The 26,186-nt window shown below is 37.9% G+C and overlaps 1 protein-coding gene across 1 annotated transcript; it reads right to left on the reverse strand.

Moving 5' to 3' along the window:
- Positions 1-601: 601 nt before the first annotated feature.
- On the reverse strand, positions 602-9,379 carry pyya (peptide YYa). Its single transcript, XM_044331741.1, has 4 exons — positions 8,701-9,379; positions 5,744-5,931; positions 1,078-1,158; positions 602-988 (listed from the first exon to the last, which is right to left on the reverse strand). The coding sequence occupies exons 2-4, from the start codon at positions 5,929-5,931 to the stop codon at positions 964-966; spliced, it is 294 nt and encodes a 97-aa protein (XP_044187676.1). The 5' UTR covers positions 8,701-9,379; the 3' UTR covers positions 602-963.
- Between the last annotated feature and the right edge of the window lie 16,807 nt (positions 9,380-26,186).

Genomic DNA, 26,186 nt, shown 5'->3' on the forward strand with positions numbered 1-26,186 from the left:
GACACTGAACAAAAACAGTAAAGGCCGGAAAACCAACACGATGAGCTGAAACACACTATAAAGCTACATTGAGCTGAAAGGAACTGCAGAGTCAAGTGAAAATTTCCTGCATTTCATCACTACGAACGACTCATTTTACATAAAAGTAAGTTATGTAATCCACTGTTGATCTACTATAAATACTGATTATAGCCACTTTAACAAAGAGGAATGTCCTTTACTTTTTTGCACTGTAAAGCAATATCTCTCTGTGCCATAAAACGACACAGATGAGTTGTGCTGGGATTTGTTGACAGATTTGTTGACAGTAAGAAAAATATAGAATAAGACCAGCCTTATCATTTAATATGTAAAGTAAGTGGAGTGCCTTGGTTCTCCCTTTCTTTTAAATTATACTTAAGTCCAAAAACTGCTGTGGTAATGCTCAGGTCATAACAAAGTATGCCATGTTGTAACTTTAATTATCTGTTATCCAGAGGGGTTAGGCTAGAATAGAAGATGAATGTGAACTCTGCACACTGACAACATCATTACATGAATCTTAAAAGAAAATTATTCCAGGTCATCCAGCAAATTTTAATCACACAGAATTTTTTTTATTCACTTATTCTGATGTTACTTTTTACAGTAGCAACAGTAAAACAAGAATTTCCTCCTCTAAACACTGTTGGACAGTAGATGCTCACTCACACACACAGAGACACAGTTCCAGCTTCTGATTAGTAGCTCTGATCTCATATATATCTTTATTTCAATAATAAATTATGTACAATTTTGTTGTCATGAGAGAGATGTGAGACAATGACAAGAGAGACAGAGGGAGCTTGTTTTCCGGTCAGTGATGGTCATTGGTTGGGGTCAGGTTTGGGGGTCAGAGATGAGAGGCACATGTTGGCCCCTCCACGTGCATTGTGGGACGCACCCAGAGGGAATGCCCGATGAGGAGGGAGAGAGGTGGTGGAGTCACCACATGTAAGAGTCGTCATATCTGTGGGAAGACACAAACAAAAATGTAAAACCACTTAAATGATCAAAGTTCACATGACTCATTCAGCTTATGTGTTTCATGGCCTCTACCTTGATCTCTGGTCTCTGTTGTTGTCACCACCAAAAAGCAGCTCTGCAACCACATCCTCCTGAGTTGAACGCTTTCCATACCTGCAAGAGAGATAAGAAGAGGAGTTCTTAAAATACATCTTACATCCTGTCTCAACTCAATTACATCTTAAAAAAACACAATACGATTTTAAAATTCCCTCATTATCATTTTACATATGCTGTAAATATATAGAGAGAAACAAACCTAAAAGTCTACAGCCATGCTAGCAGCTCTGTAAGGCTGCACTTTGCTAAATGCTAACGTCAGCATGCTAACATGCTCATAATGACAATGCTAACGTGTTGATGTTTAGCAGGTGTCACGATTACCATGTTTGCCATCTTAGCTTAGCATGTTAACCTGCGAACATTTGCTAATTAGCACCAAACACTAAATACAACGGAAGCTGGAATAGGAATGTTATTAGATTTCCAGGTATCTGGTCATTGCAAAAATATTGGATAAATTCAAATTTTGAAACGATGTTGGCGCTTGAGGAAAGTTAAGGGGTTCACCAAAATTATTACAATACATCCTGAGGGGGACATGGATGTGTGTACAAAATGGCATAGCAATGCATCCAATAGTTGTTGAGATATTTCAGTCTGGACCAAAGTGGTGGACCGACCACCATTGCCTTCCCTAAAGCCATGCTAGCGTGGCTAAAAATGGAACAGTAAACAGGGCAGGATTTTTACTAAATTACTAATTACCACTAAATTGGAGGACTTGAAAGAGATAAAAAAGAATAGTCAAAAGTGACACAGCAGATGTCGAGATATCCTGACTTTTAGTGCCTAGTATGGGTCAAGTTCCAAAAATCCCTAAGATCCTACATTTCCCATAATGCAAGCAATACCATCATTACTTGAGCCTTGCTGTCTGGTAAATGCCCCTCGTCTGTCAAACTCCCTACCTCCAATTAGTGAGGCAGGCTAATCTGTAGTCTCCATGCTAGAGCCAAGACAACCTTAATGACATCATCAGGGTTATTATCTCAGACTTGGCAGCTCCTCACACAGAGGACATTATGAAATAGTTTGCACAGTCTGAGTAGCACTAACCGTGACTAATAAACTGACCTTTATGTGTAGAATCAGCTGAGTTCCTCTTTAAACACATGAGTCTTTGGTTGACACAAATGAAAGCAACACTGTCATGTTATGTCCTGGTTGTGGTGGCTCCCAATGTGCACAGGGGCTATGTTATAAATTCAGAAACACCAACCATGTGACTTTTTGCCTTCTTGTCTGTCCATCGTTTGGATTCTCTTAGTTCTGTCTGTCTGCCTTTCCAACATAGTACACTTGTTCCCCTTCCTTGTGCCTAATGGTTCAATTTCAGAGCCAGATTCAGACTGTGTGTGTGTGTTTTAATGTGTGTGTGTACAAATTGTCATTTCCAAGTCTGGATGATTCTTATCATTCTCTTGATAAGGAAACTAGCGGTCCAAGAGAGCCGCAATTGTAAAATCACAGAGCCAGAAAGTTTACTTGGTAAAGTGTGTTTGCTTATGTGTGTGTACGTGCGTGAGATGACACTATTCAACACAACTCCCTCAGAGCTACCCACACACAGTTCCTCTGTTTCCCCATCAACCACCTGTTCCACCTCCCTCTAAGACCCCAGCACCTAATCTTATGCTTCGTTTCTCCTGAATGTGTGTGTGTGTGTGTGTGTGTATATATCTTACCCTGTAGGAAAGCAATCAAACAGCTGAAATGTTCAGTCTCAGCTGTCACACAGTGTGACACATCAGGATGTATAATGCTTTCCTGTCTGATAATGACCTGTTTCCACTCATATGTCTCCATTATTCTCCCTGGTCGGTCCTGCTCTTTATTTTCTCTCTGTCTGACTGTCTTTTACTATCTCTCCATCTCTGCATTTTTGGATTTATTTCTCTGTCTGATAATCTTTCTTTCTTTATTTCTTTCTTGTTTTCTCTGCAGTGGTCAGTTTGCCCTACTTGACTTTTGCTCTCTCATATGTAGGAATCTTCATCACAGTTAGAAATATAGCCCCCGGTTGTGCCTCTCCTCTACTACTATTACATTCAAGTCACAGAGCTTACATCAGATTTTCCAAAAAATAAATCTAACAATATTTACCAGTGTTCTGAAGGAATTTCCAGAATCCTTAAAGACTCTTCTAACCATACGGATGAAAAAATATTTCATCCACTGCATGATAGAAAATAATTTCTGACCTATTTGTCAAGATGTGACTGTATTTCCTAATTCAGGTGCCAAAAATGTATTTGCTCTTTTTGCCAAACACAAGCAAAATATTAGTACATTAGTTTGTATGTGCAATATAAAATATTGGAAAGTAACATCAATATACACTAATATAACAGATGATCAAACTTTAAAGAGTTACTACTTGGGAAAACTGGTTAAAAATCTTTCTTGTCATGCAGCAGACGGAATATTTTTTCATACCTTCAGAGCAGCAGCGAGTTTTCAAGATTACTGGGTTTTTATTTTTTGCAAAATCAGATGCTTAGCTGTGTGACTCGAATGTGAAGGTGGTACCATATATGAGAGGCACAAACTAGAGCTAAACTAAACTAAACTCTCCCTAAAATAACTGCCTCAGAACTTGGTCTCTATTTTTCTCCATAATTAGTATCAGATTACATACTTTAAATTATTAGGAAACGAGAAAGGCTAAATTCTCTAAAGGAAATGTAAGTGTGCTTGCTGAAAATTGTGGAAGATGACAGTGTAAATTGGTCTTAAAATTGTAAATGTTTGCATGAATCAGTTGAAGTGTTGCTCGAAGTTGAACCACTGAAAGGGTTTAAAGTGTCTTTTGAAGTGTAATTGCTGAAAGCATGTGGAATTTCAAGTTGGCAGGAATAAGATTCTGTTGGTGAAATACAGAATCCTGGTGAACAAATACTCCCTTCCAGGTTGCTTGAACCCTCAAATTCCCAGAAAAAATACAGTGGTCACAACCTCAATGATAGCTATAGTCCTGATTTCCATGTCTTTAATAGACTCCAGTATATCTGTACACAATGCAATGAACTGCCATATATACTGCCCAGATCCATCAATTATATCTGGAGTGCCCTGCCTTAAGCTGGCAGCCATCACATTCTCCAGCATTTTATTTGATACTGCCAAACCTTTATACATCCATTAGTTGTCTTTATCACATGTGTCTTCATCTGCATCTCTCCAGTGAAATGTAAAAAAAACTTTATTGACTCGTTACGGTACCAGGAGTCTTCTTTAAACCAAATATCTAAATATCAATGACCTATTTGACTTTCATGAATAACAACAGATAGCTCATGAGCCATGCTTCCCTTCCCCTATCAGCCAGACTGCTGCCAATTCCATACCAGTGTCTTTTATACCTGAGAGCAGCAGGCCTCAGCTCAGGCCGCTAACTGGATTTGGGATTCTTTCTTGGGTCCATCTGTACCATTTTTATTGCTCTGGTCCTGTTGATTTGGAGGCCTGGAGGTTTTGGAAAGTGGCCAGTAATCTAATCTGCTGAGCTGCCATTGTGTGTGGGCAAAAGGTTGGGAGCTGAGGTAGATCAGGGGGGAGTGCATCACACATAGACAGAGCTCCGGGCTGAGGTATGAGCATGAAACTCATACAACAAAAAAGAAAAGAAATCTGGACTAAAAGAGAAAACCGGAAGAAGCAAATAAGGCTAGGTTTTCGGGGATCCATGTGGTTCATTACACAGAAGACAAATAGCTGAACAGCGCAGTCTAGTCACAGAATTAGCTACTATCTTCATGAGGAACCTCCACTTAATACGTTCATTACTGATCGTTAACCTTAAGATTTAGGGACTGTATGAAAATTATTAGGGAGGGAGGGGCAGTCAAAAAAGGGAGATTGTATTGTGATTTTACTTTTGGCCAAAGGGAGGGTAATCTTAATTTTATGGGGAGCAAGGGAGGGCCTTTTATTTTCATCAATCCATATAATATGTTTTATTTCTGCCTTTCCTTGCAAGATTTGTTAGGATAAAAAGAGATTGCAATGGGTAATTAAAGTACCCATTTTACTCAGGAGGCAGTAATAACCCTGTAATAGGCCTTTATTCAAAAATGTGGTTGGAATATTTTATAATGTTTGCAATGTTTGCCTTGAATTTGCCTTGATTTTGGCAATATGTAGTTTCACTCGTAATGTGTGCATTGGTGGCTATTGCAAAAATTATTATTCAGTTTTGATGTTGAAATCTGATTAAGAGTCCATCAGCTTAAATTTGGTAATTGTTTCTGAATCAAGGTATGAGTCCAAACAAATATTCAGTAACTCTGGAGAGGGTCTTGCTTTATTAAAAAGTTAGATATAAACTTCTCCCCTCCTCTCCACCCCAATAACTTTCATGCAGTCCCTAATCTAAAACTAATCCTAGTCTTAAACTCAAACCTGAACCTCTTTTCAAGGCATTCACAGTTTCCTCTTTATAGAAGATTGTCTGACTCATCTATATGGGGTTATTTGGCTGTCAAAAAACAGAAATACAAGATAAAACAAAACAAAGTGTATATATATGTATGTATATATATATGTATAAATATATATACATATATATATATACACACACACATATATATATGGGTATATATATGGGTATATATATATACATGTTCTGTATTTGTACCTCTGCCTGGTGATCAGATTGATGTAGTGTCTCAGGGCGGTGTAGTACTTGGCCAGCTCTTCGGGTGGGGCGTCTTCACCGGGGTTCTCAGGTTTGGGGGGGTAGGCATCTGCCACCATTCCCAGACACACCAGCACACACAGCACAACAGCCACCAGCACTGTCCATGGCTTCAGCATCACGGCCATCTGGAACAGGGCGACAAAATGAGAGGAGTTATAGATGCTGAGGGTCCAATGTTGTGAATGAACACCTAATAAGATAATGAAGATCTGAATTTCTTTAAAATAAATATTTTTGTTAATTGATCTTTTTCTGTTGATGGTTGATTATGGTCATTGAACAGTCCCATTGGTAAGAATTATGAACAGGATAAAAAGTTGGAAATGACAAATGTATTTTGTTAAAAATCAATACGTAAAAGAAAATATCACCTCCTATTACAGATGTTTGATTGAATTAACCCCAGAAATTGAAAAAAGGAAAGAGAGAGTGATGGAGACATGAGGCCTGATAAAGACATTTTCTCTCTCTCCCCTAATGAGAAAATCATTTGGTGTGTGTCAAACCTCTTCTGAGGGGTACAGAGGGAAAAAATTGTCATTTGTTTTCCTAGGACATGTCTGCTCGGTTTAAGTTGTCCGATGAGAAAATAGAGGTGTGTGAAGCAGTGAAACAAATCAATATAATGTATATTGGGTAAAGAAAAAAAAACCTTCAGCCTGTGGATTGACATATTGTCAGACTCCCCTGGCTGAGTGTTGTTTAGTTCCAGGGAAAGATGAAGAAAATGGATTGACTCCAGAGGAGGAAACTAATTTCACACATCATCAAGGAGGCAGAGGGCTTGATGGTTGGTATGAAATGGACATAATTTATGATAGCATTCTGCATGTGTAAGATGTGTTGATAATATTTGGTACGCTGTTGTGGTAGCTTGATTTCCATTTCAGTGTATGATGAAGCAGTTATATCTTTATAAGCTTTAGGGATATTATCATCATGACTACACAACTGCTACTAGTACTACTACTACTACTATTACTACTAGTAATAATAAAAACAATATCAATAATGTTTAGGAATTGAATATTTGCCGCCTGTGTGAATCGGTAAAATCTTAGATGTGTTCACTAGCAGGGGCAGAATGGGTCTCACTTTCACCTTGGAAGTTAAACACCCAAGTGACCAACCTCAATTGCATAATGGTTGTTGATGAGACAATAAAACCTCCATTATGACACAGCATTCATAAAAACACTCTAGTTTTTGAGATAATAAATAAATAAACAATAAACTCTACATTAACTCTTAAGTCACACCATCTGTATCCTAAAGAAAGCTGACAAATACCTAAATTGCCAATTTTATTTTGTGAAAACTGCCACAGTGATAAACTATATGTCCACGTTTCATTACTCAGTCCCTGCACTCTTTGATCATTTGCCATAATGTTAATTAACTTTTTAAAAAATGTTTTAACTTAATTTCATGTGATAGGTAAGGAAGACGGCTAATAATAGCATTTGAGAGTTGCTTGACTATTTGAAATGTAAGAACAATTATTTTAGCATTTAATTACATTGATTAACATTTGCACTTCTACTGCCCATCTGCCGTTATTTTAATACACTTGGCAGCACCCCGATCCAGTTGGTCGAGTTTTTTTTCTTTGTAGTGCGTTAACTATTCCCTTTCTACCGCATTTTACTCCCCGTTTGAGGACAGAAACTGTCGAAATTCAGTAGTCTGGGCATGTCAGGTCATTGTAGGACTGTACTAATTTAGGGTGTGTCATCTTGCCACTGTTCACAAGCAAAACATCCTAAAATAATAACATGAACTGTATAAATACATAAATACTGTAATACTTCTTCCTATTTTTAAAACTCTCAGGATATGTAACAAATAGAGCTGAAGGTGTAAAAATGTTAACACGGATTAAGTCTAGTTACGATGAGCAACAGGTCGACTTATCGTTTTCCTCAGTCACATCCCTGTATACGCTTCATGCGCTCTTCAAAACCCCTCTCATTCTTCTACAGAACTGTTACAGGTTGACTGAATAAATTACCTTTGCGCTTCGTTTTACTTAAAAAAAAGCGCAAGTCAGCTACTGTGTATGTCTGCAATAATGTTAGGACAATGTTAAAATTGCCAGATAAACTATCAAGAGATGCCTTGCTGAAATATTTGGTTCGGATGTAGTCTGTGTTTGGTTAAAATGCCAGCGGCGCTGTCCGCGGTGCTGAAAGCTGCCAGCATCACCTCATGAAGGTGATCTTACTTCATATTAACGCACAAACACATTCTCTCAAAGAAGAAATATTGTGTTTGTTTAAACTGTGAACAAATTAATTTCACAAAAGAAGCTAAAGGTTACGGAGCCCTTTACATTTAGCCGCAGTGTTAACTCTTTTACAAACTCGTTTTACAAATTGTGCATCCTAACAAATCATTTAGTCTCCTGCAGTTTGTTAGGGGACACTGGAATGCGTACTTGTGTCATGCCTTTGCAGAACATTAGTCTGATCGCAAAGATGTGAGCTTTATGGAGTCAATGACAATAATATTACGATATGCATTTTCCTATATGTGCAAAAGTTGATTGAAAAAAAGGGAATCTGGTAAACAGAACATGTCAACATCCTGTGTTATCTAAAGGCTTTAAATCAAAAAGGTTTTGCACACAAAAGTTGAAAATTGTCTTATATTATTCGTTCTGCATGGATTTCTGTATAAAGATAAACTTTCTTTCCAGTGCAGTTTAACTTTTTTAGGACCAGTGAACCCCCTTTTAAACAGAACACAGCAGATCAGCCTAAACATGATTGTTTCAGTAAAGTAAATTACTAAAATAAATGTGCTTGCCTCATCACAATGCATACAATTTTCTCTCGCTTAAAAATGTGTTGTTAAGATGTAAATCAATAACAATGAGAAGTGTGAAGACTTACTTTGAGAAGACTTTGGAGGTTACAGGTAGTAGTCGGAGCCACAGGGGGTTTCTGACAGCTGCAGGGTCCTGGCTCAGGTCTGTGTTCTGCCGTCAAGGATGTTTCTCGTCTTTCCTCTTCGATCAGTTTTTACTCTGCAGTTCGCTGCACCTTGGTCTCAAACTCCGACAGAGGTGATTTATATGGTTTACCAGCACTGGAGGAGGGAGGGGTTATACCACAGTGCGTGCACGATTGTGTGCGTGTGTGCGTGCGCTTGTGTGTGAAGGAAAAGGGTGGGTGAAGAAGCCGAATGCGTCAGATGGTGATGATGATGGAGACATTACTAACGCACTGGTCACGCAGTCAGCCCTCCGTTTTTGATAAAGTTAACAGATGACATTTTGGGCCATGACACTCATGACAGCTCCATCAGTGGAGAAAAAAGAACGTTTGCTGTGGATTTCCATCTGCCTCCTCCAACAAAACTACACATACCCCTAAGTAGGTTCCTGTCTCCATCCACCCTCACTGAATTGTCCCATACAGCAACACTGTGAATTCCTACGCCTCTAGCAACATCTTGACCTATGACCTCACCATTCAGAACAAAAAATGAGCAATATCTCCTTGGGAAAATCAATAAAATATTACTTTACATGTCCAAATCACTAAATCACTCAACTGGAAAATGTTTAAAGGAGGGATAATTATTTTTTGTTTGTCCATGTGCACTCTTGCATCTGCACTTGGTGTGTTTTTTTTGCAGTGAACATGTAAGACTGACTTGCACACAGGCAGCAGCTGTGTGGAATTACTCACTGACTAGAATCATTGTAATGTGTTTTTCTGATCAGCTCAACTGTGTCTTTAGTGAGAAAATGTATTTCATTTTCATTGGATTAGATATGTCTAGACATTAGCCACTGTATGCAAGTGTCCAAATCTTATATTTGATCTCAAAAACATGGAGCTGTTGCATAATTATGTAGAGGTGACACTTATTTTCTTTGCCATGCTCCTAATTGTGCAGACTGTTAAATTTGGCCGAGATTGGATTGGAGATGATTAAACAAGATGTACCTGCTCTGGTACCCACCACTAGGTGGAGCTCTGGTCTATGTATGACAGTAGTGAGGCTGTCAGACATGCATACAGGTATTTCATTGGAAAGTAGTTGTTGTGACGCAAAGTCTCAGCTCTCCAAGGCTTTGACGCACAAACACATGTGTACTATGTTTTTACGCGTCACCTTGTTTCTATCCAGTCTCCCTTGACTAATCATCCACCTCCTCTGTCTCCTCCTCTCTGTGATTTTTCCCTTTAATATAATGACATCATTGCAGGAGTGTATATGATCATTCATTCTGTTTGTAGGCCTGCAGTGGCTTCATGTCCAGCCTGTGTCTGCAGCAACAAGCCATATCTGGTTCCACCATGTCATCTGTGAAGAATATTTAAAACTCTGTAACATTATTTTTATTTTTTTATTTTTATTATATATCAATTTAAATGTCTGAGGCATCCATCTTTTCTACCTGATACAGAACTGGTTGCCAGATGGTGTAAAAGTTGAGGGCACAGCATATTGTAGCATAACAAATTTTTTCTAGGGTCAGATAATCCATAAAATCTATAATCCATAGACTGAAGGTTGAAGGAAATCTTTCCTTACATTTAAGCAGTTTAAGTCTCCTAGCCAGGAGCGTAGCAAAGGCTATCATGTTTTTGCCGCATTGGTTGAGACGGAGATCCTGCGGTAACATGCCCAATATTGCTATTATGACAAGAGGTTCTATGGATATTGCTAGCATGTCAGAAAAGAATTTGAATACAGATTGACAAAAATCTGTTAATTTGGGGCAGAGCCAAAACATATGTGATAAAATGGCTGGTGTTGTACTACAGCAATTAATATTTGGTGTCCATTTGGTCAATCTCGTTTTAGACCAATGCGATCTATGTACAATCTTGAATTATATAACTTTATGTTTTAAACAAATTGAAGATGAGTGTATCTTATCTAATGTAGACTGCCATATATCCTTATATAAGCTTTTTAAATGTGTCGGGGGTTCTAAATTGTAAGAGTTGAGTAAAGTGTAGATTTTGCCAATAATCTCTTTAGGGTAGGAACTGAGCTCCAAAACAGATTGAAGGAGAGAGCTGGGCAGTAATAATGGAAAGTGAGCAGAGTATGAGGATACAAAGCTGCAAAGTTGCAAGTATGTGAAGCAGTGGGTTAGGAATTTTAAATTGTAATCTCTGCTGCTCAAATGATGCAAAATTATCATCAACATATAAGTCTTTTAATGTGACTAATCCATTCTTGGCCAGGTATTGAAGAATCCATCTACAATAGAGGGTTTAAACATGTTTCTTGCTATAGGGGCATTGATTGATTAATTATTAAGTGACAGGCTCATCTGATCTGCCCAAACCTGAATCAGTGCTTAACCACTGGGTTCATAGAGTGTCTGGGTACAGGTTCAGGCAGTGGGAACAAAGTTAAGCATGTGAGGAGGCAGGTCCACGTGACAAGTTCTCTAACTGTAACCAAATGTAACCACATTCATTTTAATGGTGTCAATTCTAGCTCCTAATGATAATGATACCAAGTTCTAATGTTCAAAATCTTGTTTCAGAGAATGTGGGGGGAAGTTAGCTTTGTAAAGGTGTTTAAAATTATGCGCGATCTGTTTAGCTGCAGGGTTAATAGGCATAAGTTCATTTTTTATAACCTGATAATTTTCCAAATTTATCTAGTAAGGTAAGTGTTTGTGGCAGGCTGCTTAAGGGTTCAGATAAGTACACGAACATATCATCCACATAAAGGGATACTTTATGTTCAGAATTCTTTCTCTGTATACCTTTAATTAAAATAAGATGGGAGATAAAGGGCAGCCTTGTCTGGTCCCACGACATAGTGAAAAGAAGGAGGATAGAGTATTACTCGTAGAGGGAAGGAGTAGAGAACCTGAATTCATGATGTAAACTTTACATCAAATCCAAATCTTTTTAGGGTATAGAAGAGATAATTCCACTCCACCCGATCAAATGCTTTCTCAGCATCAAGTGATAAAAGTACCTCAGGAATGTCAAGTGGAGTGGGATTTTAAAGGATATTCAGTAATCTACATAAATTAAAAAAGGAATGATCATTTTTAATAAATCCTATTATCCTATTAACTATCGGGGGTAAAACTGTTTCTAAACAACAGACTAACATTTTAGCAAGCAATTTGCTATCAACATTCAGTAATGAACTGAGTCTAAATGAACTCCATTCTAGGTTGCTTTTTTAAAAATCTTTTTCAGGAATTAATGATATAACCACTTGTCTCAGGTAGTCCTCCTAATATAAGGTGATGTGTATCTATATTGGGTAGACGTGAAAAAGAAGTAGTAAAAAATGTACTGGGACTTTTTTTCTGAAGATATCTGTAACCCACAAACTAATTTAGTAGATGAGACTGATGTGCTCCTCTGCTTTGGAAGTAACGATTGGTTACTGCTAGTGAGCTAGTTGGCCGGGCATGCTAATATATGCAGTTTATGTTAGAGCAGAAAAACACATTGTTTAATCCATTCCTTAGATTTATTTTGCACTTTTGGTTTTGGAGAGGCTAAAAAATAACACAACCACCCAAAATCGTGTTGCTAAGCTATGACTGGACAAATGCTGTTTAAGATAGGGGTTTTGTGTGCAGCCAATTATGAAAAGAATAAGGAAATAGCTCTCTGACATCACTTTGTACCTTTCCACCTCTCTCAAAACTGTCTGTCTCCTCTTCCACCAATCCTCAACATTGTCCTTTTCCTCCACTTCTTCCCCTCACCTCCGCCATGTCTTTTTTGTTTTCCTTTCTCTTCTCTATTAATTCTCAGACAAAAGCAACATGCAAATGGTAAATGGTTGCATTTCCATAGAGCTCTTATCCAAATTGCTTTCCAATTTGCATTCACCCATTCAGCAGAAAGTTACTGATACTGATAAACTCTAAACTCGCACCATACCATCAACTCATACTTTTATTTTATCTAGCTGAACATTTGCTGTCCTTAGTTTTAGTGAAAAAGAATAAACATTGAGAAGATGTTTAAAGATCCCCTTAAGATATGTTTTAGGTCATCCTCTGCTTGGAATAATAAACTGTGGCTTAAAACACAACATTTAACTAAACAACAAAACAAATACTACAACATATATTATATCAGACATTATGATCAAGTGGCTGCAGTGCATCAATTTAATCACTTCCTTTAACATTCAGTGTTTAGTCCACACAGGAACACTGAGACCTACTTAGGACCCAAACTCTGATTTAACAGTTTGACAGACTGAGTTGCCAAAAATCTTACTTCAAGCTGTTTAGGAGAATAAATTTCACCCACATGCCAGTCCATATTGACCACATAGTGTGTCTATCTGTTGCACTTGCAACCACAGTCCATATAACAGAAAACCAATAATCCATGTGTGCATAAGTTCGACTGTGAGGAAAAACATATTTTCCAGTGTACACAAAAGACAAAACGAATGCTAAACACAAAACATCAAACAAAGAAAGAAACAGAATGACTGAACATGGTTTGCACTGCAGCTTTACTGAAAAGTCCATATTCAGTGTTTGGCACTAGAGGTTTCAAATTCACGATTGGCTCTTAACTAGTTGTGATGTCACAAATCATGTTCATAGGCCCGCCCCTTAAAATTAGATTTTCAATGAGCACAGAGAAACTTTCAGGAGATGAATGTGAAAATAGTCATCTAGTATCAAACTCACATACTGCACATCATTCTGTACAGTGAAGCTCAAATATTCAACTGAAGGAACAAGAAGAAAAAACTATTTTTGCTTAGAGGGGACTTTAAACACAGATTAAATACTGCACTTATTTATGGTATTAAAATACAATACAATACAATACAATGCAATGTGCATAGCATTATATGGAAGAGTGATGAAGAGGGATAGCTCTGCTTTATGTGTGAACACATGACATTAAACAGACCAGACACTGCTGCAGCAGAGAGAAAGGTCCCATCCTCAAGATTCACTCCATTTGCACAAATGATTTAATTAGAATGGTCACTGGTGGGAAATTTTTGTGTGAAATCATCTTGCCACACAGGAAGTGACCAATCATGCACAGCAGAAATCTTCTGCTGAATGAGGCCCATGATACCCATGGAACATCATCATCATCAGCATCACATAATCAAGTTCTACTCATCTACATTCTCAGCTACAGCTACCTGACTTCATATCATTTTCAACCACTTCAGTCTAACACAGCCGCTCAGCTGCTCTACAAAATGAGTGTGAGAATGTAAAGGGGAGCCCTGTTACATGTACAGTACAACACAAATTGTACAGGATCTAATGGAAAAAAAGAAAGTGATTTTCTAAATCAAATAGACATGCTCGAGCTGAACACAGATCACTAACATATATTGATTCTCCCCTCTGCACAGAAGCTTGTGAGGAGTAATTATCATACCGATAAGTAGACAATGCAGAGACAATGCATGTGAGTGAGATTGGTGAAGAGAATGAAGTCAAAATGTTTAGAGAACTACACACAGAATGGGGCTGAAAGGCTCATAGCTGTATGTCTGTGTGATGGGTTTCATGCTGTACTCTTCCCAGCAGTGAACCAGGCTATGAGAGGACAGAGCCACATGAGCTTTCACTGCAATACATCACTGAGTGGGCTGACCCAGGCTGTCGTCCAGGCTTGACTTATCTCTATATTCAAATCTTTGATAAGACCATGGACAACATGAAGTGAGAAAGCCTTTGCTTGTGCCTGAAGACTCATTTATATATATATAAAAAAATAGTTTTAGCATCCTTTTTTTCACTTTTTAAATGTCCCAAACCACATGTGCACTCCCATTCACCTGCTTCTATGCACATTTTCAGTTTGTGCACAAAAACTTGGAAATGCTGGAAAGGGGAAAAAATATCATGAAAAAGTTTTATGCTTGGCTGAGGTGGAAAAGTTGGTGTATCGATAAAAAGAAAATGTGCAATGGAAACAGACTTAGCAAATAAAATCATGACATAGGCCTACATTAAGCATAACATCACGTGTATGGAGCGTTGAGGAGACTGTAATGTTCTTCAAATGAATACATGAAACGAACAGAAATGTCCATCATGTTTTCCAGATGGTTTTCCATCATTTGAGCTTTGACTGGCGCTCTTTCAATTACGTCATCTTGTTGCATGCTCTTCTTTGGCAATAGTTTAATGGCACCTGACTGGAAAATTAGTGTCATCAAATTTTTTTCTTGACGTGCCCAACTACTAATATTAACATAATTGTTGTGGATCACAGTAGTAGTTATTTTATTTGATTAAATTTGGCACAACATTAGAATGGCAGCTTGGCTTATGACTACTTCCAGAGTTACCGTGGCTAGCAAGCTCACTGGTATCATGCTAGCGCTAGTCAGCCATAGAAGCCTGTCAAACTAGCTGACTTTTTTTTTTTTTTAAATCAGATCATCTAGTTTGATAATATCTAGTAATTCCCTGTGTCAGAGCTGATAGTTAAGCTGGTAGTTGGTAGCAACAAGTAGGTTAACAAGTTGGTTTTGCATAATTTGTGGGTTCAGATCTTGTCTCTAACTGCTATAAGTTATTGTTTTGCTGTACTCAGTATTACAAAAGCACATATTTCTGCAATAGACGTGGCATATGATAAACCACATGTGTCTTTATGTAAATTCATCACATGTGAAATGTTTTCACATGTTGTTTCCCACATGTCACACATCAAATCACACTGGCATCCTGCTGGGATTGATGCCCACTGACACAAAATAAATATTATATACAGGAATTGGAAGAATAACAGAATACATGATGCAATATTTTAACACTACTTGCAGAAAGAAAAGAAAGAAAGAGACATTTGGTTTTAATAATTCTCAAATTGCTGTGAATTGTTGACAGTGACTCTGACATTTGGACATTTTCTGTGGCGGGACTGCTAAAGATAACAAACCGTCTGTCTTCTGTCTGTGCGCAGTTGCCGTATTCTTTCAGCAGTTTATGGGCAGCATGGTCTGAAAATGAGAGCAGTTGACGTTTCCAGATATCATTTTAATCTACTTCCATTTAACATTTAGCCAGTGAAGATAATGTTACACAGTCTGAAAACAACGTGCTGTGAGGGCTGGTCCAATATATTTTAATTACAATGAGGCATCACATATCAGATTGAAGAATGATGACAATCTGATATCATTAACACTCAACTAATATGAAAAAGGTATAAATAAACAAAACCTACCACTCATTTATTATGTCATAGGTAATCAACTTTCTTCCTCTTATTACTCTGTGGGAATAAATAAAGCATTATAGTCTTTAAAAGCACACTCAGAGGGTAGATGAGTAAAACCTGACATATGTAATGCAACACCATTATTACTATAGTAGTGAAAAATGCAATCAGATATCAGTTTCCACTGCGAAGGGTGAAACTGAATCAAGTGAATGTAATTATTCTGCTGGATTATGACATACTGTAGCTTTCAAAATGAAAAAAGAAAACAAATAAAGGAGATAATTTGCTCACTGTGATGGAGTACCTGTAAGCAAGTTTACAAATTGTTTTTCATGCCGTATTTGTATGAAGTGAATCTAGTGGCTGACTGGAGGGTAAGAAGTTGAACTAAAACGTTCGGATGTGCTTTAGCCAATGTAGATGTAGGAAATGCCCACTTAGAACATGCAAAATCACGGTAGCCTCCTTTACAGAAAGGTGACTTTCCTCTGAAAAGCACAATGTAAGCATGCCAGATCAGAGTGAAAGTTGCGGTGCTAAAATTTAAAAAATAGAGAGTGAGTCATTTTCTCTCATGCTGCATCTTTCTTATTCTCTCTCACTCACACACACAAGAATGACACATGTTTAATGTCAGTCTCTTTTTACTAATAGTTTACCCTGAGAAACTGGAAAAATAATTGTTTTCATCCCTTAATCACTCTCATTCTTTGTCTCAATCATCTTTTTCATCATCTAAACCTCACTTGATTAAAAAAACATGTTATTCCTCAAATTTGGATACTTTTTCCATTCTCTCTCTCTCATTTTCTCTGTCTGTATTAGACACACAGAGTCAATAAAAGCAGTGCAAACATGTCAGAGATTAGCTCTCAACCATAGTCTATTCCCTGAGCAAACACGGGAGCTACTGCTTTCCTTTGTGTGTTTGTGTGTGTGCGTGTGTTTGTGTGTGTGTGTATGTGTGTGTGTGTGTGTGTGTGTGTGTGTGTGTGTGTGTTTGTGTGTGCGTGTGTGTGTGCTTGAAGGGGAATGTAGGTGTGTTTGGAGAAGCCAGAACACCATAGTTCCTTCCACAAATATTTTTACCTGTGATAATGCTTTGCTAAAAGGGCAATTACTGCGGATAGTGTGTGTGTATGTCTAAGTGTGTGCTTGATTGTCTACCCAAAGGCCACAATGAGGCTGCTAATGACCCTTTTTTCAAGAATCTAGCTTAATTTATGAAATGAGACAAATAAAAATGATGGAAAGGATTTCATCTCAGCGCCAGTAAAGAGAAGAGAATTGAATGACACTGAACAGAATAAAACTGAAATTGAATTGAGATGAAAACATGCAGACAGACTGGATGATATTCATTATGAAATAAATCGAATGGCCCATTAAGTATTGTATCGTGAGAGTAATATTGAGCCTGATGAACACATTGATCAAATTGAAGTGACCTTTTCCATAAGCTGATATTGATTGACAAGCTAATATCGAATGTTTGCATCTTCTTCACAATCATACTTATCAATACAGGGTTAGCTGGCTGCTAATCAATCCTCATTAAAAGTGGCTCCATAATTATGAAATTGGTGTTTTCCAGTGAAGTAATATTGTTAATATGCTTGTATGACACTTTGACGTGATACCATAGTCGACAGTCTGAATGGAAGTTATTCAGTCATAAGACACTAGGCTGACATCAGTTCAGACACAGGTTTTGGGAAAAAAATAACATTAATGTAGTGCTTCTGTACAGCCTTCACAGTGTGTGAGTTCAATGACTGTCTTGCGTCTGGTTAATCAGGGTTACTATGTTCACTTTCTTAGCTTAAAGTTTTATTACCATTTATTTTCACACAGCTGTTGTGTGTTACTGTTGGGGGCTTGGGAAATAATTTTTGCATATACATGAGGCTTTGTGTTTTACATGAGCTTGTTTTAGTGCATTAAAGAATAGGTTCCACTACTATTATGTTAATATTAGTAGTTTGGCACACCGAGATAAACATTTGGTGATGCTAATTTTCCAGTCAGGTGCCATTAAAGATATAGTTTGACAGTTTTTCAAGTTTGTCCTAAAACAAGAGTCAGGCGTCCATATGAACAGTGAAAAAGGTTTCCTCATTGTAATCATTCCTCCTGTTCACACTGACTACTAAAAGATCCCCCTCAAATGTGTGATGTCTGATGACTGATTGCAGACTGTGCTACATCTCATCCCATTTCATAGAACACTTCATATTCCTGAAGTGCAGGGTTATATAAATTGGATGGTGTGACACAGCAAAGTTGAACTCCAAAATCCACTGATTGCAGCAGTTTCCTTGAGGTAAAATTGATTTTGGTTTGAAATTTTGCTGCTCTAAATATTGGTGTGACTGTTGGTGGCTCATGGATGGAAATTAGAGGTGACAGCTCTCTCTTTCTCTCTCTCTCACAGCCCTGGGCTGTCTGTCTATGTGTTGCAGCAGCACCTGCTGCAGGTCAGCCTCAAGGCAATCACACATGTGCACACACATTGGTTTAGAGAACATCACAGACCCACGTCATCTAATCACAAACCATTTTACACTACATTATGAAGTGTACCTGAATTATTTAGGTGTTTGAGCCTGGGTTGGAGAGGGGAGCACATGAATGATTTGGTTATTTATTTGTATCATTTAAAAATGAAAGATCCTTTCTGGACATGTTTTAAGACATTTGTAATACTCTGCTGTCAAACTCTGCACACATCTTCATGAAGTAGCCCAAAGTGGTGCTACAAGCTTGGAGAGGAAGTGATAACTTGCACTTTTGGTACCTAGCTAGCTGCACATCAAGTTAAAACAATTATTTCATAGCCATACCATCAACTCATGTCTCATGACTGACTGTTAACTATGCAGCATCACTATTGTAGAACAGGTCATACTCTTGGAGAGCAAGATTATCTAAAATAGGATTGGGCGACTCAGTGGTGCTTTAAACTAAATGCTAACATCAGTATGCTAACATGCTGACAATGACTAAGCTAACATGCTTAGTCAATGCCAAATATAATGCTTACCATGTTCACCATCTTAGTTTTTACTAATTTGCACTAAACATAGAGTATTATATACTCTATACATGGAGTGTATAATAAAGGGAATATCATTAATTTTTCATTAACCAAAGTATTGGACAAATAAAAACTTTGACCTGATGATGGCGCTAGATGAATGATTATTTTGTTGGGGAATTTCTGTCCGAAATTTCATGGCAAGCCACCCAATAGTTGTTGAGGCATTTAACTGGACAACCTGGATTCGACTGATATCCTGAGGTTTTGTTGCTACTGGCTATAATTTACAGTCAACATAAACAGGACTGAATCATTGACAGAAGAAACCTGGACTTGACTGGTCTTGAAGTTCTGTTGCTGTGTGGGCCTATCAAGAAAACACCAAAGAAGGAGGGTGCCCACCTGACGACCCCAGTGAAGCATTTACTCCCTACCCCCACTCGAGGAATGATTGCCAATTACAATACAGGACTGTAAAACCAAGTCTTATGAGCTCAACTCTGAACCAAAAATGTCAACCTCATGATGGCACAAGATTAAAAGTCAGGGGTTTACCAAAACAATTAGGGTGCATTGCCTGGCAAATATAAATGTTTGTACCAAATTTCATGACATTCAAACCAATGGTTGTTGAGATATTTCAGTGTAGCTCTATGTAGTGGACCAACTGACCGACAGACATTGTTATCCCTAAAGCCACACTGCTGCTGTGGCAAAAAATTACATAATAACAACAAATAACTTTTTAGCAACTTGCAAACCAGGGCAAATAAATCTGACATGAACAGCACATTGTTACTGGTTTTGAGTAAGCTGCCTAATACTGGTCCTCCTGCAGAAGCAGACCGTGGTCATACCAGGAAGCTCCCAGCTGTGAATCTGAACATACAGTATGCATTAATAAGAAAAAAAAACATGTCTGAGAAAGAGCATGTCAATGCGTCAGTGTATTTACGCATCTGTGTTTGTGCCTGATTGTATCAATAGCAGCCTTGTAAAGGTTAGCGTCGCTGAAAGCGCAGAGGAAGAGTGGCAGGAAACATTTAACCAGCGCTGATAAAACACACAGTGCTGTCACTGTCACTGCATGTCACTCAGCATCATCTCACACACCTACACACACCTGCACACCCTCACACGTATACACTTGTATCTTAAAAAATACAATATTTGTTCAATTTACTTTTAAAAATGGAAACTTTTTTGCTGCAAATCACATCCTGAGGAATGTTAACCAGTGCTATATATACAGATAACTAAGCACATCAATAAGCACATGTATATTCTCTCACTCGAACAAGCACAAAAACATGCACTCAAACACACACACATACACAAATGCTTTTAAAGCCCATATCCTGTCCTGATGTGTGGGAGCCTTTCAATGTTTATTTAAGTCTGTGATTCTTCTATCTGTATCTCCGCTCTGTCAGGACAATATGACAGCCAGACTGATAACCAGCCGTATCAGCACCAAGAACAACACATCACTCTAATGGACCCTGCTGCGAGTTTGTGTGTGTGTGTGTGTGTGTGTGTGTGTGTGTGTGTGTGTATCCCTCACTTTGCCTCTTTTTATGTATTTTTGTGTGCATGTGTTTGCTGAATGTGTGTATCTGTTTTACACTCAGTTCTCTTCTTCTCTACACCTCTCTGTTCCTCAGGAGAGCCGTTATGCTATTTATATAGGTTAGACTGCAAAGTCTAAATCCCAAAATGTGTCACAAAAAAACCAGTGCCTCAACCCCTGTATGAAATATAAATAGATATAATATAATGATTGAGATTAATGAGCTCAAGTTTCATAGCTATATCATTACACTGTTGTTTTCCTTTTCAATACCAAACAGTAAATGAAATTCTAACTAGCTGCTAACTCCATTACCTGCTGCTATTGATTAACAATGTAATGCTATCATAGTCTCTCATAGCCTCCTTTAAAATCAGCATCACATGCACGGAATGAAATGGTACGATACATAATAAAGAAGGATTGTGAAGGTTGGCTGAATAGCCAGGAGCAAGAAGTCAACAAGAATTCAGCAGTCCAAGTGAATTTTATTCAACCTCAGTGGAGTCCCGTGCAGATATTTACAGTGGACATAAAGAATATCTGTCCAAAGTGACAAAAATAAAAAAATAAAATAATAAACTAAACAGAAATAACCCTTTTTCTCAAAAATAGGGGAATACAAATAAAAAAAGAAAAGAAATCAACTCTGAACTGCACTTTGGCTATGCCCCCTGAGATTGGGCCCAAGGCAGGAGCTGCAGAATGAAGCTTCTCTGAATGACTAGAAGTGAATGACTAGAGCCACCCCTGCCTCCTCCCTTTTATACAGGTGGACTCCACCTAGACAAGAGAGAAATATCTCTTACAAAACACTCACAGGGACAGCAGTATTGAATAACAATATATTATCAAATAGAAATTCATTTAACACAACTGCAATGTCTGTTCTTTTTTTTCTTAACCACATTTTAAATGTGTGCATTGTACATGTTGATTTTAGCATCAACACCTACACAGTAGGTAAACAAGCTGTCAGATAAAAATCTCTGACCAACAACAAGATTGAGAGGAGAGGGCTGCTGATGCATGTATGTGTGGTGTATGCACCTTACTTTAGGGCATGGGGCTTCATTTAAAGGACACATCTAAAGAAAATATTCTTCATGCACAGTCAACATTAATACACAAGTAAGTAAAATGTGAACTTGAGAAGTAAGTTTTGATATAAAACATGAACTGTTTGTTTCTATCTTCAAGTAACTATATAGACCTGTTAGACTTCTTTGAACCAAAATGCTGCATGTCAACATCATAATCATCATCTTTTTCTTGACATTACATGATAAAATCTAGAGTCATTGTATACTGTTCTTATTGCATTGCACTGTAGCTGGCTAAACTGTTAGCAATGATAGCTTAGTAGTGACACCAAACCTGCGTATTCTCATGTTAGATAGCCAAAAGGTCTTATAGTTTTTCGGTCTGATAGTCCTACAAACAGTGATAAGACCCAAGATAAGTTTTATGATCAATCCAACTTTTTTTCTGATCATGTCATACATGGACGGCTAAGTAACCATAGCTTCTATAAAACAAAACTTTAGGCTACTAGCTGAACTGATTATGTTAGTCAGTTTAAAAAGTTCACTCTCACGAGAGATGTCAGATTAAACAGGGAAATAAACACTGAATCTCAATGATTTAGATGTGTCACACACATTACTGTAGGTCAAGTGTAATATACAGTATACAGTGTAATCATTTATTGTGGTTCATATCAAGTATATCCGTCAGCAATGATTTCGCAACCAAATTATAAAAGTTTGCTCTGTCACTTTGAGTTTTTTGCTGTTTTTCAACTCTCATTTGTGAAATTACCATAGTATTGTGGGTTTTGAAGATTTTCTTTCATGTGGGCCTAGTAATAATGGTTGTAGGTATCTGATATGACTCATTTTGATTTGAGACATTCGAGTGGCTGGAATATTCATGTGCAGATTATATGGTAAATCAAAGCCAAACCCTTCCTTCCTTTTCCAATTTTCACATTTTTATGCAAGAAAAAAAACCATGGAAACAGTCTATTTAGAAGTACATTCTTAAAAGTTTTTGGATGGAGAAGAATCTGGGCTCAGCCCCTGATGGTTAACAGTCCAGCCAACACCCCTGTATATCACATTCACAAATAGCATATGGAAGAGGGCCACTTCAGGCAATGATGCGGCACTGCTGGCCTTCTTCTGGCCTGGACAAAATGGATGTGAACCTGAAATGGCCCACATGTGAAATAGCAAATATGGCCCAAATGTCCCAAATCAAATGTGGGCCTTTTTTAGGTAAAGATGCGGTGCTCTTAGGCATGTGTATTCTGGATGTGGGCCAGTTCTGGTTTATCTGGTTTGTTCTTGGTTGACATACAGCTTGCTTGTGGCCCAGATCTGGGAAACAAGAGTGGACCACCCAAGTGCCATCATTCCATGTGGTATGTGGGCCGGATGAAAGTGCAGCAAGTGTTGGTTGTGGTCCGGATCTGGGCCACAGCAATTTTGCCATCTGTGCTAACATTTTCAACTTTCAAACATACAAGTGAAACCAACATAAGGAACAACAAAAATCTGGTACAGACTGTTGAATCATTTTACCATGTTAGATATTTACAGGACATCCACCTTCTGCCCACCTACAGATTCCCCTTCAGTCTATCCATAAACATTGATAGAGGACAGATCAATATACACAGAGGACATCTATGGCAATGTAAGATCACAACACAGGATTAAACAGTCGGTTTATCTTAATATTCAAAGTATTTGTCTTTTTCCCACTTAGTCCAGACTTATAATCAAAGGGAAAAAAGCTGAGGGTCTGGTGGATAATGGCAGCTAAGGAACATAGAGCCAAACTGGGACAGAACCATAACAGCTACCTCCATGACTGGGATCTGGATAAACAGCAGAAAATTGATGTACTATTATTAACTTAAAATGAAGTGTCCAGACAATCCTTTGATTTTCAAAATCACAAAGAGTGGTTGACATTTTTGCACTTGACAGTTACTGTTGGTTGGTTTGTCCAGATGGAAGGCCTTGTTTTTCCCCTGGGCATGGGGCTCTGCCCAGCATAATACAGGCTGCTCCTCATATTTATGACATGTCAGAAACAGCTTTAGTGCTGTCTTGTGTCCTGCTGTAACTCCTCTTATTCGATGCTGGAAAGCCAGGAGTGTGAATGTGTTTGTGTGTTTGCAAAAGATTTAAGTCAGAAGAATCCCAAGGGTCCATACAGGTTAGTTTTCATCATTGGAAAAGTGAGAAATATCTAGAAAATATCTATGCAGACACAGGGAGAGATCAAATAGACAGAGGAGAGGAGGGACAGATCTGAGAAAGGAAAAAAGTAAAAACACATAAAAAAAAATAAAATTCTCAAAAAAAGACAGAAACCAGAGAGAAATAAGAGAAGGGTTAAGAAGTGAACAAGGAGCCCCAGGGCTTCTCCATTTGATAGCTTATCATCCGATCAATAAAGCTCATTTCTACCATCGATCTCCCCACATCTTTCACACACCTGTTGGCCTCTTGGAGAATGGAGGCAGAAAAAATAAAGAGGCAGACAATCGAGAGAGCAACAACACCTTAAAGACAATGAAAGAAACATCTAAGTAGACCACAGGGAGGTAAAAGAGCGGATGGGGAAAAGAAAAGAGAGATATAAAAAGTAGAAATAGTATAAGATAAAAGAGACATCTACCTAATGCTTAGCCTTTTGTCAAAAATCCTCTACTCCTTGTCTTCAACTAGATGAAAATGCAGAAGCACAGACAGACTTTTTTATTCTTCAAGCTGGATGTTATTTGTTTCATGACTGATACTAATGGTGAAGTTTGTTTCCATGATCTTATTATATTTTATGGCATTTTATTTTATTTTACTTGGTGTTTTATAATGTGCTTACTTTTTATGGCTTTCAGTTTGTTTTTATATTTAAAATGTGTTCTGTTTTTTATTGTAAAGCACTCTAAAGCACAAGTAACTGTGTTTTGAAAAGTGATATATAAATAAAGTTATTTTTATTGTTATTATTATGATAACAAATTGATTATGATCATTACCGTATCAAGGAGCTTGGTAATGGGATGGGTTGGATGGAGGGCAATGGACATTTTGGTTTCACTTTATTTTTAGTGTTTTAATTCCTGAAGTTTATGTTTCTTGGCCCTAGTACAAAAAGACTCATTGTTTTTAACTAGTGTGGTGTTGGGCAATCGCTCAAAAATTAAAATATGTTTTAACAAGGTTGGGAGGGATTCTTACTGACCTTTGACATCTAGAGCAGCTCCAGTGACTGCACACATGAAGCATCCTCATGAAGTTGCAAGGTTGAAAAAAAAATCCAAGTGATTCCTGAATGAAGTCTTATCAGTGGCTAAACTAGCCAGCTAAAATAAACACAACATGTAAATATTAGCCCGTTTTCACTGCAGGAATTGTCCCAGGGGCCCAGAAACCTTTCTTAATGACTGAGGAAAATCCTACATTTTGACAGGAAAAACTGAGGTCTACATTTACCTTAGTTTCAGGGCTGGGGGTCTTACCTTCTAAAAAGTCCCTACCAGGGGGGCAGTACTTTCTGATGACCCAGAAGCTATTGGAATGGGTCTTGCAGTGCCTGAATGTTGACAAACATAAACCTTTTTTTTTGCTGTCAGTAAAGAGTTTATATCTTCCATTTTTTGCTATAAGCAACACTATCATTGGCTGTATGACTCTATTTACTATGTTTTTCTGCCTTCTACCTGTGACATTTTGAGAAAGACTCCAACTCACAAAGAGAATGCACAGTACTATTAATGAACTATGAATACCATGAATGGTTCTTGTTTTGCAGTGTAAAGCAGCCCAACATATTTTCTGCCACAAAATGTAAAATGCAGCTTCATGACCAGTAGAAGGCTTCTTTGTTTATATTTTTTTCTTCTAATATGTCAAAATTGTTAGTACATAATGCTACATTTGTCACCTTTTGATGAATCAGTTGTCACCATGTCATAACTCTAACGCCATTTGGTGGACATCTTGATCCAAAATGACTCACAATGGCTCACAAAAGCTCATCCACTTTTAGCTAGGATGGCCCAGTGGGAATCAAACAGCTAACCCTGGCTGTGTTAGAGTGTCTCACTCTTCCCACATAGTACTGCAAATAAAGCAGCATCTAACCATACCAGAAGAGTTGTCATTCATGAGAAATGAAATCTGTCAAAATTAAGGTTAATATCAGCTGTTTGTTTGATTGATTGATCAGGGAACAGAATTAGTCTGTAATAAGTTGTTTCACAGTGAGCTTGCCATGAAGTGCTTCCTCCAGGCCAGGTATGCTGATCTAATGTTTATTTAAGTCATCAATCAGATTTTGGCAGTTTGTAGGGGGAGCAGCACACACACTGATGTAAAAATTAGAGTGCTACCTGGAGAGACAGGAAAGGATCACAAAATTAAGCCTGCAGGATGAATTGCTCATCACTGCATACACCAATGCTGCTGTGATGTTAGTGCATTAGTCTGGTAGGATAGAGCTGTAGGCAGTGTTGTGCATTAAAAAGAAACAGCCCAGAGATACACAACATGTGTAGCTGAGTTATTGTGCCAT

This window comes from Thunnus albacares, chromosome 17 (assembly GCF_914725855.1).
Source record: "Thunnus albacares chromosome 17, fThuAlb1.1, whole genome shotgun sequence".
NCBI lineage: Eukaryota > Metazoa > Chordata > Actinopteri > Scombriformes > Scombridae > Thunnus > Thunnus albacares.

Bases quoted from the DNA above. Each gene is read 5' to 3' on its own strand.
- pyya (XM_044331741.1), bottom strand. From the start codon at position 5,931: ATGGCCGTGATGCTGAAGCCATGGACAGTGCTGGTGGCTGTTGTGCTG. The intron at 1,159-5,743 runs GTACAAATACAG...TCTCTCTTGCAG, and splicing joins AATCTGATCACCAGGCAGAG to GTATGGAAAGCGTTCAACTC. The intron at 989-1,077 runs GTAGAGGCCATG...GTCTTCCCACAG, and splicing joins AACAGAGACCAGAGATCAAG to ATATGACGACTCTTACATGT.